Here is a 15889-nt window from a genome sequence, read left to right on the forward strand (position 1 = left end):
CTCAAGTTGGACCACCTTTCTTGATTGCGTTGGCTCGATGAAGACTAGATGATTGCTCCCCCATAGTCCACTATGGGTGAGCCACTCTTCGGCACATCTTCACAAGTCCATTGTCACCACAATGGACGGCAAGCTTCAAGCACTTGATCTCTTCGCGATGATCCACTTGAACTTGCACACGGCAATCTTGATGACGATCACCACTTGATGTCATCCTCTTCATGGGTTGAGTGATATCTTCCCCTTGACACAAGCCCATGAACACGTACCTAACCCCACGTAGAACTCTCACATAGACCATGGGTTAATACACAAAGCACAATGGACAATGCTTACCAAACCATGGGATCACTTGATCCCTCTCGGTACATCTTCTACGCTTTGTGAGTTGATCAACCTGATTCACTCTTGACTTAGTCTTGATCAATCTTGAATCTTTCCATCTCTCTTCATTTGGATGATGTCTTAAAGGTAAACATGAATGATCACACAATCTTCTTCTTCAAGACATGCTCGCAATAAGCTCAACTCTCACATGACCAAGCTTTGGATAATTCCTTAATAGCACCTTGGTCAACCCATAAACTCCTTGAAACTAACACATGGACTCCAAGAAAAGCCTATGGACAAAACCTTCAAATATAACTCAAGGCAATCATTAGTCCATAGAGATTATCATCAATTACCAAAATCAAACATGGGGGCACCGCATGTTCTTTCACGTGTGAACCTCCCTAAATTATATCATTATATGGACACCCGTTTCCAACTGATGAGTGGCTAATATATAAGTGTTTGAGGTAAGCCCCTGTGTCATGGCTCGGCTCTCGAACCATACGGCTCTTCCTAAGAAAGCCCCCCCCCCCACCCAAAAAAAAATTCTTCAAAAAAACCTTTGGCCTCCTATTCAAAGGGGCTATTAGAGAAGCAACTTTGTTCCTTGATTTCTTTGTTTTGGACTTTCGAAGGGCTTCATTTCTGATACCTAGTTTCTTAGTTACGATCAGGGTCGGGCCGGCAAAATTCGAGGCCCTGTGCCAAACTTTAAAATTGGGCCCATCTAACTGAAAAAAAACATGTAAAAAGGCTGAAAAATTTTGAACTGTAAATATTGTATATGCCAAACTCAACAATGGGGCCTATCCACAACTCCTTCATGGATTGGGTTAAATCCTCCAGTCTTTGTTTTTTCTTGCCCTTTTAGTAATCAGATTCATAATTTTGAAGATGACTTGGATCTTTTTTTTGTGACATGACGTTGACTTCGATCTTGAAACACTAGACTTCTAAAGCAATTGATGCAAATGTATACAAAGATTAAAAGAACAAAACAAGCAACATCAAGCAACAATTTCGCAGGAAACAAAATTGCTAGGTGGACCACGGATTGTGGTACTCATGCAGGATCACGGTCCTTGGGGCTTGGGCGATGGTTGATGGATGTCGACATTGAATGGTCGAGGATTGTGTCTGGTAGGCTTTGGATTGTTCGATCAGATCACCGTATTTTTGCCTGGAGCCTGGACGAGAAAAGAGGAACGGACTATGTGTGAGCTTCATATGAAGATGAACGGACATGGCGCTGGAGTATTCTTCAATTCGTCCATTAGTCCAAGGCAGGAAAAACACATCCACGCGCTGGCTGCTGCATGCGGGCCTCGTCGCGCGCACGACACAAATGGGACTGGTGCGGGCTGGAGCCTGCAGGCCTCTTCAGGCGATGGGATAAACATGCCTCTAGCCTACGGGGTGGTCGTGCTGTGCTAGGCAATTCGGGTCCCCTAGAAATTGGGGGCCATGTGCCATCGGCACAGGCTACACACGCATGGGCCCCGGCCTGGTTATGATCACACTTTCGATGACTTCTTCCTTGGTGTAGTAAAACCACTATTAGGGGAAGTTTTTTATGGGAACTATTGGAGTTGCTCTTATATCGCAGTTCATCGACGGGACTCGGTGGGTTCTGGTACATTCTTGGCATTCGAAGCATGCCCTATTTGGCCGACATTCGAATTACGATGCTCAATGAAATTGAGATACGTACATGTTGAGCATGTTGGTTTGGGTTGTGTTTTCTACCGATTCGGTACTCGTTCTTGGGCTCTTAGCAGGAATTTTATATATGCTCATCGTGGATCTCTATTTATAATGAATCAACACAAATCATGGTTTCTACTCGATGAAGGGCTTAATTAAAAAAATGAGGGTTTTATGTATTTGTTCATATGATCACTATTGGAATCAAGGAAGATTCCTAGTCCCAGAGGTTTGGCAAGTGCTTTTTATTGGGAGCTCAGCAATGCCAGCCGTTTGCCGAGAACCGATCTAAATGAACTTGGTAATGGCAAGCAACTCGGCAAATAAAGAAGTTTGCCCAGTGTCGATAAAACAACTCAGTGATCAAACGAAGCTCGACAACGTCTTCACCGGGTTGGCTTTGCCAAGTACGAAGCTTGGCAAAGATAAGATTCGGTGAGCACATGTGCCACGTGTCATGCCCGTGCTCGTCGAAGTTCTGCTGAGTTTCAACAAGGATGAACTTGGCGAAAAGTTTGCAACGTGTCGAGTTTCTACTCATCAGTCAGTTTTAATAAAAGGGAACTGTACAAACATGTATGCCACGCTTCGAGCTCCTCTCTCGGCGGACTGCCGAGTTTCAAAATCGGCAAAAAACTTTTGGCCATGTGGCACGGTCATTAACGACCTTTTCGTGTAACGTGTTAGTTTGCCGAGTTCTTGTGTTTTGAAACTTGGCAACAACAATTTTAAGTGCTTGTCGAGTGCCTGATAATTAGAATTTGGCAAAGTTAATGATTGTTGATGTGTGTTCGGCTGACTCCTGTTTGCCTAGAACAGAACTCGCCAAACACAATGCCGAGTTTTTTCTGGAACTCGACAGTTGCACTGATTCCAGTGCTGAGTTTTGGTCAACCAGTCATGTAGATGTGGTACACATGGTATACGTTTTATGTTAGTGTTTCTGTTTGTGCTATTGTTGTAACCGAAGAAGCACGTGTGCGAACCTCGTATAACTACACTTGTCGGTGAAGTTTACAAGCAGAATGTGCGTATGCACCTTAGATTGGATGAATAACTTTTGGATTCTTCGTGTCTTCACGAAAGGAGAGATCTCATTTCAATGGCCAACATCTCGAGGATATACATAAAAGATAATTATGATATATCATTTGTGTATTTCTCAACATTGGCGGTCACCATGTTTCTTTGGAACTTTTAAGATCTCGTATTGATGCCCGATACCCATATATATATCCCTGAGACATTGACGGTAAAAATGCTAGACGTACGGACAATTACAGGATTTTACAGGCTCTCCTCATCTAATGACCAATCATAAACCTGTCCCCCTCCCCCCCTCCCCCCCCCCCCCCCCCCCCCCTCCTGATTTTTAGAGGGTGGGCCGGCTCCCTTCTCTATTAACCAATCACAAGCTGATAAATTAATCATCTTTGTAAAATCTTGTAACTTATTTGTACGTGTAACATTACTGCATTGACGGTCACTTCATATCCACGGGAGAAGAGATCTTGTATCAATGTCAGATATCACTGAGATATAAACATAATTAGATAATCATGATATGTATGCATGATATCCCTGATTTTTAAGATCTCGTATTAATGCCCAATATCAGGAGCTACGGAAAGGAGATATATAGTCATATTAATCGATGAAATCTCCTGTAGCCCGAAGAGAGTGAGATGAACCGCTCCCTCCACACTTGGCATGCACTGGCCCAGACCGGGAGCACGTGTATGGCTGGAACACAAAACAATTAGTAGGGGGAATAGTAACAAAACAAATGGTCACCGCCTCTTACGAAAGAAGAGATCTTATATTAATGCACAATATTCATGAGATATACTTTCTTCGGTTCTTTTTACTCTGCATATAAAAATTTGTCTGGAGTCAAATTTCATAAAGTTTGACCCTATTTATATGAGAAAATACCAACATCTACCATGTTAAAGTTATACAATATGAAAATTTAAGTCATGACACATCTACTGATATTGATTTTATATTGTGAATGTTGGTATTTTTTCCTATATAGTTGGTCAAATTTTACGAGGCTTGACTTTAGACAAATCTTATATCCGAACTAAAAAGGACCGGTGGGGGTACTCTATTAATCGAAGAAATCCCCCGCAACCCCACGAGAGTGGGATGAGCCGTTCCCTCCACACTTGGCTTGCGTTGGCCCCACATCGAGAGCACGTGTATGGCCGCGAAACAAAACAAATGGTAGGGGGGACAGTAACTGCTTCTCCTAAAGAAGAATCCCTTGTATTAATGCGCAATATTAAGGAGATATCTATACTTGAGTTGTAGAGTTAAAAATATTTTCATTTCTTGGCTGGTAATGCTCTAGCCTAGCACTTGCTTCATGCATCGTGTCTAAATTTCATTTAAATTTGATATGGGGAATGATCAAACCCTAGCACCACACTAATTGAACTAGGTCAAGTTTAAAATAGTTTCAATGAACCCAATATGCCCTTCAAAATTGTTCATGATTTCTAGCATAAGGTGAAAACCTCTACCAAAAAATTGTGCACATTTTTCTGGGACATGGATGGGCTTTGAATTAACCCAACAAGTATTTGAATTGGAGCAGTTAAGTGCTATATGTAGTTTTACTTCTCCAATAATTTTGAAAAATCGAGTTATGCTCCATTAATTGATGAAGTGTCCGGCAGTAAGTGAGACAACCTGCCCGCTCCACCCGCACTTATCACCATACAGGAAACACATGTGACGGCTGAAATACAGAAAAGAAGAGACAGGAAGATATATATTTTTTGAGTGTATCTCCAGGATATTGACGGTCGCCGCTGCTTCTCCTTGGTAAAAAAGATCTCATATTGATGTGCAATATTCAAGAGATATATGAAAAAGGTATACTTTATTAATGGATGAGATCTCCAGCCGTCCATTGGGAGTGAGCGAGATGATTTGCTCCACCCACGCTTGTCATCACACCGGAAACGCATGTGACACTTAAATTTGGAAGAGGAGAGGCAAGGAGTATATCTTTTTCAATATCTCCAGGGTATATAAAAGATGTACACCATTAATGAATATATACGACCAAGATATACTCCATCCATTGAAAATATACACAACATTAATCGAAGATATACGAAGAAAGATATACTGCATTAATCTTTGAAATCTTAGGCGGCCCAGCCGGGAGCGAGACGAGCCCGCTGCACGCACGCACACTTGGCACGCACCGCCCCGTGACGAGCACATGTGCGCGGCCGCAGCACAGAAACAAGTGGGGGAGGAAACACAAGAAGAAAAAGAGGAGAGAGGTGGTGGTGACGGCGAGGGAACCGCAGCCCAACCCCTTTATACATAGAAGATATACTCCATCGATCGAAGATATATCGTTTATGTATATATCTCCAGGATACATAAAAGATATAGATAGAAGATATACTCCATCAATTGAAGATATATCTTTTATGTATATATCTTGAGGATATATAAAAAATATACATAGAAGATATACTTCATCAATCAAAAATATACACAACATTAATCGAAGAAATCCCCCGCAACCCCACCACAGTGGAATGAGCCGCCCCCTCCCAACTTGACATGTGTTGGCCCCACAGCGAGAGCACTTGTATTGCTGCTAAACAGAACAATTGGTATGGGGACAGTAACAACCTCTCCTGGAAGAAAAATCTTGTATTAATGCGCAATATTCAGGAGATATACAAAAAAGATATGCTCCATTAATGGATAAAATCTCGCGCAGTCCATCGAGAGCCAGTGAGACAACCCGCCCGCTCCACCCGGACGTGCATATATATGTGAGGCGTTGGCCAACCCTAGCCGATACAAACAGATCACATCTGCTCCACGCGCACCGCCCCTGTCATTCCCTTTGCTGCTGCTACCGCCGCCGACTCCATTCCGTTCACCGCGTACACGGTTGACGGGAGGGCACGCCTCAGAAACCCCGCCTCTCCGTATCCTGTACGGGAGAGGGGCGATTAGGCTTTTAGGGATCGATTACGCGACTGCTCGCCTCCGATCGACTACTTCCTCTACATCTGCGTCGTCTTCATCATCACCATGTCCAGCGACGCCGAACGTGCCGCCGGCGAGAAGCTTGAAGCCGAGAAGAAGGCCACCGAGGATGCCGCCGCCTCTGTCGGGGCTACTAGAGGGTATAACTCGTTTGTCCTGTTTCTATTGATTTCTGTTTTAATCATGCTAGCGTTACACGCAGATGCATGATCGAATAACATCATGTGTTTGTTTCTGTCAGTGCCATGCTAGTAATTTTTCATGGACTAATTTAGTCGAAAAACTGCCCTATTTGCTCAGCAAAGACAGGGAGTGTATATCTTGCTCGTGTAGATATACATGAACAAGATATGCTCCATCAATCGAAGATATACACAATATTAATCGAAGATATGTACATATATGAAGAAAGATACATATTGCATTAATCGGTGAATTTTTTTTTTTGAATGTTGATAGTCGGCCTACCAAATTCATTGATCAGAGGAAAAAACGAGCTATAAGGAAGCCCAGCGGGCAAAGCACCTGAGGGAGATGCAAAAGGGGAAAAGAAAAAAGGCGAAGCCCGGAGCAAGGCTAGCCCGCTGCACGCACACTTGTCACGCACCATCCCCGGCTCCAAGCACACGTGTCCGGCCGCTGCACAGAAACAAACGGCGGAGGAAACACAAGGGACAAAGACGAGAGAGGTGGTGGTGACGGCGAGGCCGACGGAGGCCGGAGGGAGGCGCCTACAAAAAGGGCACGCCCGTCGGGGCAACGCACCACCACCACCCCTCTCTCGCTTCAGTTCAGGTCGTATGCCTGCAGCCGCGGCCCGCCTGTTCCCCTTGGACTAATCAATCCAGTGATCCCCGCCCGCGGTTGTGGTCCGTCCGTCCGTCGGGCCTGCCTTCGGTTGGTTGGTTGGTCCGGGCGCCGGTCCCTCCCTCCCCCGCCCCTCCTCCTCCTCCTCCTCCTCGTCGTCGTCGCCTAGTGGAGGTGGAGCCAGTCAGCCACCTGCTCCTCCCTCGTCGCCTTCCTCCCCTCCCCTCCCCTTCCCCCAGAAGACCCGAGCCCGGCCGCCGGCGGCGCCAGAGGTCGCTTTCCCCCCGCGCCCCACCCCACGGATCACCACCACCGGTCAGTCACTCCCCCTCCCCCTCTCCTCCCCTCCCTGCTCTCGGCTCCAGTTTGGATTTTGATTGGGGGCCGCTCCGCTCTGTTCCACGAGCCGGAGGGGCTCTGCTCTGCTCTTCTTGTTTCTGCCGGCCTGCCTCTGTTCTCTTGTCTTTCGCCGGCCGGCCGGGGATATACTGCTCCGTAAAGTCGCCCCAATTTGATTTTGTTCCGCCCGGCCCGGGGTAAAATACTGCTTCATTGATACGCCCACCTCCAAGAATATACTTCTTCTGCTCCTAAAATGGGCTAGATTTTGGCTTTGATTTGATTTTCTTGGGACGAATTCGTCAAGCTTTCCGAAACCAATCTCCTCGTCTTCGTCTTGAACGCCGAAACAGAGGATTCTTGGAGCAACAACACCAGGAATCGTTCGTGCCGCGCCTTGTCTTTCCGTCCTTCTAGAAGCTCCACCAGAAAATTCATCCCCGGGTCAACGAGCCACCAGAACCTCACAGTCCCAGCGTCCACTGTCGAATGTCGCTCCGATTCGCGCTCCCACCATCCCCATGGTCGGAGCACACACGGCATGCTACGGCACTGCTACCAGTACTACCATATTCCCTCCTCTCCTCTGCTGCTCCCGTTCTTCCAGGCGGCGGCGGCAGCTTTGGATCAGTTTCCACGGCCACCCACCCACCCACCCACCTCCACCGGCCCGTTCCTGCTCCGGCGAGCTCGTCGACACCTGGAGCAAACACATTCTTATCCCGGGCATCATCTGGCCATGTTTGCGCAGTTCGTGCGTCGATTTGCTTCCCTTTTCGGGGCTGTTACTAGGTCAGTTAGTCAGGTCGCGTCGCATTTACTTCCCTCTTTCGCCGCTCGCCCATTCCTGTCCAGTCCGCTTCGCCCATGTCTCTCTTCCTTTCTTTCTTTGTTCTTCGCTGGCGAGCTCTGTTTTTCTCTGTCGGTCGGCGCCGAGGTCCATCCCTACCTGAAGAGAATCGATAGGCATTTCTTTTTTGTTTCGTAGGATTCCACTGTATGTATGGATGTATGGATGCATGGATGATTCGTCGAGTATTTCACCAAAAAAGAAACGTTTCTATATGAATGCTAGCACTATTGTCTAGAGACGTGCGTAGAACAATTGCTCTAGGGATGGACACTACTATTACTTTCCTATTCTGTCCACTCACCGGTGCTAGAACGGTAGGCACACTGCTTTTACCACACACACAAAAAAAGAATCATACTGTGTATATCTGGGAGGGTTCTGCTTCTTCTTCGCTTGTCAAATTGTCAATGGCGTTGTGGCTGTTTCTTTTCTCTTAGTAGTTTGTATCGCCAGATGCTGCTTCCTGAATCAGCCAGCGTGGAGGATTTTATATTTTCCTCTGTTATGAAATAGCCATGAAAAGTTCCTGCAAAAATGCCGATGACGGTGTGCTGTTTCTTTCTCTTATTGATTACTGAAGGGGACGGTTTCCAAGATTATCCGGGAGGGCATTTAGTTCCTAGCACAATGCCAGTGAAGCGGAGTTAAGCTAGGCAACCTGCTTGGCTGGCGTGGCGTCTTATGTCAGTATATGCTTTAGCTTTGCTACATAGATTGTCTTTATGTTGCAATCCTTGGGTTTGTTAGTGGTATCTCTGCTGCAAAAGGCGAGCATCGATGCCCCTCCCTTTGCTCGGATTCTGATCTGCTATTTCATTTCATTAGTAAACGCTGCGTCGGAAAGTAAAATCTCAGGCTTGTCGATGTTTCCACACATGGCATGCAAAGTGGCCATGGTTGCTAGTCAGCTTTCTTTGGTAGGTATACTGTGGGGAATACTGGTGTTCTGGTTTATCTCGGTCTCCCCGGCCGACCACTTTTCGTATCCGCCATTCGTGCGTGCAATCTTGTGGTGTTCGTTGGAAGAAGATTACTGCGTTTTAGTCGGATATTCACATTCTGTCGGTGATAAAGTTTGAAGTTCTTCAAGAATGTCTTAACATTCTGATGCCTCTCTCTTTAGACTGCACTGTCGGTTCTTGGTTTCCAGCTCAGTCAGTGGTTACAGACTGCAAAATCTTTTGACGCCGTTCTCTTTGAATTCACTGCCACTTAATTTGAATTTGCAATGCAGCAATGCCTTCAGCTCTTCTCCTATAACTGGCCTCACAGATTTGCTTGCTCACTCACACACATTTCCTCTGTTTTATCCTTCAGAACAGGTGATAGAGCCAGGATTCTGCCAGCACAAATGACGATCTGTAGCTGCGAGGAGACCATCAATGAGTTCGAGATGTTGACGCGCGATGCTGGGCGCGTGCAGCAGGATACGCTGAAAAGGATCCTTGAGGCGAATGCCGATGCTGAATATCTGAGGCAGTTTGGCCTCGACGGGAGGACTGATGCCCAGAGCTACAAATCTTGCATCCCGCTGTGCGTGCACAGCGACGTTGAACCTTTCATCCAGAGGGTTGTTGATGGTGATAGCGCACCAGTGCTCACCGGGAAGCCCATCACCTCCCTCTCCCTCAGGTACTCATTGCCTTCGAATGTAGTTGTCTTGCTGTTCTGTGGAAGTAGATGTTTATAACCTGTTTGTTGTTGTTTTATGCAGTTCTGGTACGACGCAGGGGAAGCCTAAGTTCCTGCCATTTAATGATGAATTGCTTGAGAACACACTTCAAATATTCCGTACTTCATACGCATTCAGAAACCGGTAAGGATCTCCATTTTGTTACCATGCTCAAGTACAACTGCTGCTTTTGCTTCATAAACTTGTGTTGTTTATACATTACTTTAACTCGTGTGATTAGAATGTAGTAGCTTGGGTTCTTAATTTCTTCAATGCATCACAAAGTTTTGGAATGATATTATTTTTTGTCATTACAGTGAATACCCTATCGGCGAAGGAAAGGCCTTGCAATTTGTTTATGGTAGCAAGCAATCCTTGACGCCTGGTGGCATCCTTGCTACAACTGCAACAACAAACCTGTACCGGAGTCAGCGCTACAAGGAAGGGATGAAGGATATCCAGTCTCAGGGCTGCAGCCCCGACGAAGTCATCTTTGGCCCTGACTTCAACCAATCCTTGTACTGTCACTTGCTCTGTGGGTTGATATATTCGGACGAGGTCCATTTTGTGTTCTCGACGTTTGCTCACAGCCTAGTGCATGCATTTCAAACATTGGAGGAGATCTGGGAAGACCTCTGTGCTGATATAAGAGACGGTGTTCTTTCAGAAAGAATCACAGTACCATCAATTCGCGAGGCTGTTTCAAAGATTCTGAAGCCCAACCCCGAGCTTGCTGACTCGATCCACAACAAGTGTGCGGGCTTGAGCAACTGGTATGGTGTGATCCCGGCACTGTGGCCCAAGGCGAAGTACGTGTATGGCATCATGACAGGGTCCATGGAGCCGTATCTGAAGAAGCTGCGGCATTATGCTGGGCATTTGCCGCTGATCGGTGCTGACTACGGCGCGTCCGAAGGATGGGTTGGCTCTAACATTGATCCCACGGTACCGCCTGAGCAGGTGACGTATGCTGTTCTGCCGCAGACTGGTTATTTTGAGTTCATTCCTTTGGAGAAGCCAACAGGGGAGGAGACGGAGAACAGTGCAGCTATTCATTACATCGAGTCGGAGCCGGTTGGCTTAACTGAAGTTGAGGTTGGCAAAATCTATGAAGTTGTGCTCACTACCTTTGCAGGTACATTCCTTCTCTTGGCTATTTGTTCGGAAACTTATATTAATGTTCTGGATTTTCATCATGTGTTCTCCTTTTGCGCTTGTCACCTGAGTCAGATATCTTATCTTCTAACGATTATTAGAAGCACCTAATCTAGTGGTTCTTGTGGTGCCTAGTTTTCAGTGTAAATCCAGACTTGTTAGCCATGTCCCTACAAATTTCAAACACAGTTGCTCTGTATGCATCAAGGTTGTGTATTAAGCACGTGGGCAAGTAACTATCACAAACGTTTCTTGTCCACTCATTGCTGCATTCATTAGGGGTAGCATCAAACAGCATAAGCCAGCCAGTGCGTCCTAATCTTGGTCTATATCAGCTTTATACCAGACTCAACAATCACATCGCGTCATTAATTAATTCAGCTAGTACATATCTGTCAAGAGCAACTTTGGACATTCCTTGCTCAGGAAATAGTGAAGTTTAGGTGTAAAATTTTGATCCTTTTCTCTTACAGCAGATGATTTAATTGTTGCAGAAAGCAAACCATGATCTCTGAGTACTATTTAGTCTATTTACAGTCCCTTCTCTGCTCTGTTGCTGTAGGCCTATATCGCTACAGACTAGGAGACGTGGTGAAGATAGCGCGCTTCCACAACTCGACGCCGGAGCTCCAGTTCATCTGCCGCAGGAGCCTGGTGCTGAGCATCAACATCGACAAGAACACCGAGAAGGACCTGCAGCTGGCCGTCGAGGAGGCGGCGAAGCTTCTGGAAGGGGAGAAGCTGGAGATCGTGGACTTCACGAGCTACGTGGAGAAGTCGAGCGACCCGGGGCGGTACGTGATCTTCTGGGAGCTGAGCTCTGAGGCCACAGACGATGTTCTGAGCGGGTGCGCCAACGCGCTGGACCTGGCATTCCTCGACGCGGGCTACATGGGGTCGAGGAAGATCAAGACCATTGGCCCGCTCGAGCTCCGGGTCCTGAGGAAGGGCACATTCAGGGAGATCCTACTCCATTTCCTGACCCTAGGAGGCGCGGTGAGCCAGTTCAAGACGCCCCGGTTCGTGAGCCCGGGCAACGGCAAGGTGCTGCAGATCCTGAACCGGAACGTGACCAAGAGCTACTTCAGCACCGCGTATGGGCTATGACAGAAGCAAGAATAATTGCCTGCTGCTAGATTTAGCAGGGGCGTGTAATTACCTTTCTTTTTCTTTTTTTGCTGGTACCTTTTAGTAGTCTCCTCAAGAAGGAACCGTTTGTTTTAGTCTGTTGGAATAATGTTTTCTTCTTTCTTTCTTATATGATCAATCTGGTGCTGGGGCTAGAATCCTTGTAAATTGTCAGTCTGCATGCAGTTGTAGCGAAATGTATGAAATGAGGAGAAAGAAAGAAAGAAAGAAAGAAAGCTAGTGTTAATTTGCATGACTTGTAATGCTGTGAACAGAAGTGCGTACACACCCAAAGTGAATCCAGAAATAATATGTTTCCAGATCTGGTCATATACTGTTTGTGAACATCCTCCTGAAACACTCAGTCTAGTTCTTCTCTTGTCTGCCCCAGACATGTAATCCTACAGGAACCATCTCATTCAACATTGAACTGTACAAGAGGGCTAACCTGGAGAAACCATTTCATTCATCATTGAGTTCTACTAGAGAGCTACCGCGCGCTTCGCCGTGCCATTATTCATTCATGAGACCAACTCTTTTTTCTCTAGCAGTCGGTTGTTTCATTTTGGTTTTATCTATGTTGGCTTGGATTTTAATTATGTTATGCTGGTGTTTCTTTCATTCGTATATCGCGTTGGGCTGCTGTTGGAAACTGTATTTATTCTAAGAGAAGAGTGGAGCTGTTCGATGCGTGGTTGTGGTGTTCTTACATGTTTCGGCCTCGGTGTCAGCCGATGATGGTTAGTAAGCCCCCTTGGGAGCTCTTATTCCACGCTCAAACCATAAAATTGTTGCTATAACACTCGCATGGCCCGGCTATCGTATTCGCAATATTCCCTGCTCGCTCAGTTCGGCTTGCTCCTCTGCTCGCTTGACTAGATCAAAGAAATCCGGCTATCGTATGTTTTATTTGAAAAAGTTCATTAAATAAAGAGATGTTCATGGAATTTAAAAAAATCTTGGATTTTAAGAAATATTGCGAATTTTAAAAATGAATTTTAATAAATTCCAGGAATTATTTTTTTGTAAATTTCAAACAATGTTCATGAATTTGAAAAAAGTTGACAGATTTAAAAATATTTACACACTATAAAAGTGCACATGAATTTTCTAAATATTCATGAACTAAAAAGTGTCCATGAATTTAAAATTGTTTGAGGATTTTAAAGAATATTCATGTTTTTTAAATGTAAAAAGGTAAAATAAAAAGAGAAGGAAAAAACGCACATAAGAAGATAAAAGCAAAAAAGCAAATAAAAACTATTGAAAATAGTAGAAAAAGACCGAAAATCAAGAAAAACAAAAAAAAAGGAAATACCTTGTCAAAACCGACCGGCCCATCTATACCAATATAAAAAGACCCAAAGGGGCAGATCCAACTGATCTCGGCCATCGAACTAAGTCAATCCAACGACCTATACTGCTCCAATGGCGAGCGTTAAACGTGTTTAACGTGCAATTAATATCATACCAAATATTGCACCAATCACATGATTAACACACAAATAATTGCATTCCTAATATCTACGTGTAATTAATATATTACCTAAATATTAACGTGCGTTGCACATGCGCCTCTACTAGTTACAGCTAGATGTACATTATTTTTAACCAATGGTACACATCCTCACAGACGGGTCCATATAAACCCTTACACCTTGATGGACGAGGAGGCTCCAAATCTATGAAGCTTATTCATGAATTAAGTGTGAAAAAAATAAAAAATAAATATAAAGAGAAGAAAAAACAGAAAATAAAAAATATTAAAATATTAAAAGCTGTAAAAATGGAAAAAGGAAGATTTTTGACCCGAAACTATAGGAATTTCTTTTGATATTTTTTTAAAATTCAAATAAATGTGTTATGTGCAAAAAGAAGGGAAGGGAAATAAATATACAACAATAGGCCCGACTAAATGTCTAGGCGAATCGACCAGCATGAGGACAAAAAAGGAAGATAGAAAATCAGACAATACATTCTCAAAATAAAAAAAAACCTGTATGTTCCATTATGGTTAGGCGTGCGTTACTCCGAACTAGCGACACATACACTTATATGGGGGGTCCATAACAACCCCTACGACGCACCATGATGCTCAAAATATAGAGAGCTTAGTATCTTAGAAGATCTGGACTTTGTATCCAAATTTATATGTAGAAGTGGTTTGAGCTAAACAGTAAAATAAGCCATGCCACACGGAGCACTTGGTCTCAGGCTTAGGATCATCTAAAGATGGTTGCGATGTTGCTCATAGAAAAAGATAGAAACACCAGCACTGATTGAAAAATGGACAAGGATTCAGGACAAACTAAATAATCTGTGAGTGACCTATACATATGGCAATAGGAAATAAAGGTGGTGAATCATCTTCCTTACTTGCCTATCAACGGTAGCACACACACACTAGATGATCCTTGGGCCGTCATGTTGACCTCCCCCGGTCTCCTCCTCTTACAAGCTACTGCCCCCCCCCCCCCCCCCCCCTATGATACGTTGTAATGTATCAATATGTTTAGTTGCACTTTTTCCTGTTATATAATGAATGAACTAGTCATTATTTTGAGGACTAACTTATTGTTTGTCGCCATAAAGCCTTTTTTGCAATGTTTACGCTTTCGGGATTTTCTCAAAAAACATGGAAAAAATCAGGAAGGAATTTCAAGGAAGATAATAAAACCTCGCCATAGGGTAACCGGGGAGGCACGCAAGGGGTGCGCGGACCCCTCCTAAGGTTCCAACCGCCCTTTGGTCACAACCCTTCTATATATAAGTTAGGCCTGCCCTAATTTCTTTCACATATTATTTTGTCGCCACTGCCCAAGATGTTTGTGGAACACAAGAGAAGAGTTTCTACATTGCTTCTCCAACACCCTGCTACAGGGGGAATTCACCATTGTTCTTGATGAAGATCATCTCTGAGTTACTATGCGATGAGTTGTGAGTAGTACACCTCTGGGACTACATGCTTATGGTAGTAGCTATGTAGCAGTTTCTCATATTGTGCTACATGTCTGCAGATCATATGCACAATCTATCATTATGATCATCTATGTAAATTTTTATGGTGGATGTTTTGCTATGTGATTATTAACACCATTATTCTGTTGTTATCATGGTTGTAAGATTATTTATATATGTATGTCAGATCTTTGTTCAATTAGTCCATCTTTGGCAAGTTTGGATGCAGGAAAATATTGGGAATAGTGTGCATTAGATGTTGTATATCACAATTTGTGAAGTGTTCTTAGTGATAAAAAAGGAATAAGAAATGTTCTGACGGGTTTGCGACACTTAGTACAAAAAGGGGGTTGCACGTCTATACAACTCATGATGTGCAGGGTAGGTGGAATATATTCTCAATGGTATGCCATCATGCTATATGCAATGCTATATAGCCACTACTTAATTCTTAGGTGTTGCGAGTGCTTGGGGCACTTAAATTCAGTATTAGCCAATTCATACAATTGATTTTTATAGTTTGGATTTGCATACATACCACCTATATGACTTTACCACAGCCATGTATATGAGTATTTGTAATTATTTGGTTTGATCAATTCAAATTCATATACTTTTATGTGCCACTATGTTGATGGTACTGTTGGAAATATGCCCTAGAGGCAATAATAAAAGCATTATTATTATATTTCCTTGTTCATGATAATTGTCTTTATTCATGCTATAATTGTGTTATCCGGAAATCGTAATACATGTGTGAATAATAGACACCAACATGTCCCTAGTAAGCCTCTAGTTGACTAGCTCGTTGATCAACAGATAGTCATGGTTTCCTGACTATGGACATTGGATGTCATTGATAACGAGATCACATCATTGGGAGAATGATGTGATGGACAAGACCCAATCCT

The 15889-nt window shown here is 44.2% G+C and overlaps 1 protein-coding gene across 5 annotated transcripts; it reads left to right on the forward strand.

Moving 5' to 3' along the window:
- Window positions 1–5876: 5876 nt before the first annotated feature.
- Window positions 5877–12273, forward strand: JAR1 (Auxin-responsive GH3 family protein). 5 transcript variants are annotated; one of them, XM_087532720.1, is made up of 5 exons: window positions 5877–6206; window positions 9383–9697; window positions 9780–9881; window positions 10055–10872; window positions 11455–12273. In XM_087532720.1, exons 1-5 carry the CDS (start codon window positions 6112–6114, stop codon window positions 11997–11999), a joined length of 1875 nt encoding a protein of 624 aa, XP_087388846.1. In that variant the 5' UTR covers window positions 5877–6111; the 3' UTR covers window positions 12000–12273. The 5 variants fall into 5 exon arrangements, with proteins under 5 accessions (XP_087388846.1, XP_087388863.1, XP_048551864.2 ...); XM_087532737.1 differs by having other exon boundaries at window positions 9388–9697; XM_048695907.2 differs by lacking the exon at window positions 5877–6206 and adding an exon at window positions 6697–7188 and having other exon boundaries at window positions 9388–9697.
- Window positions 12274–15889: the final 3616 nt, after the last annotated feature.

This window comes from Triticum urartu, chromosome 1A (genome assembly GCF_056163025.1).
Source record: "Triticum urartu cultivar PI428250 chromosome 1A, HENAU_Tu73, whole genome shotgun sequence".
Classification (NCBI taxonomy): domain Eukaryota; kingdom Viridiplantae; phylum Streptophyta; class Magnoliopsida; order Poales; family Poaceae; genus Triticum; species Triticum urartu.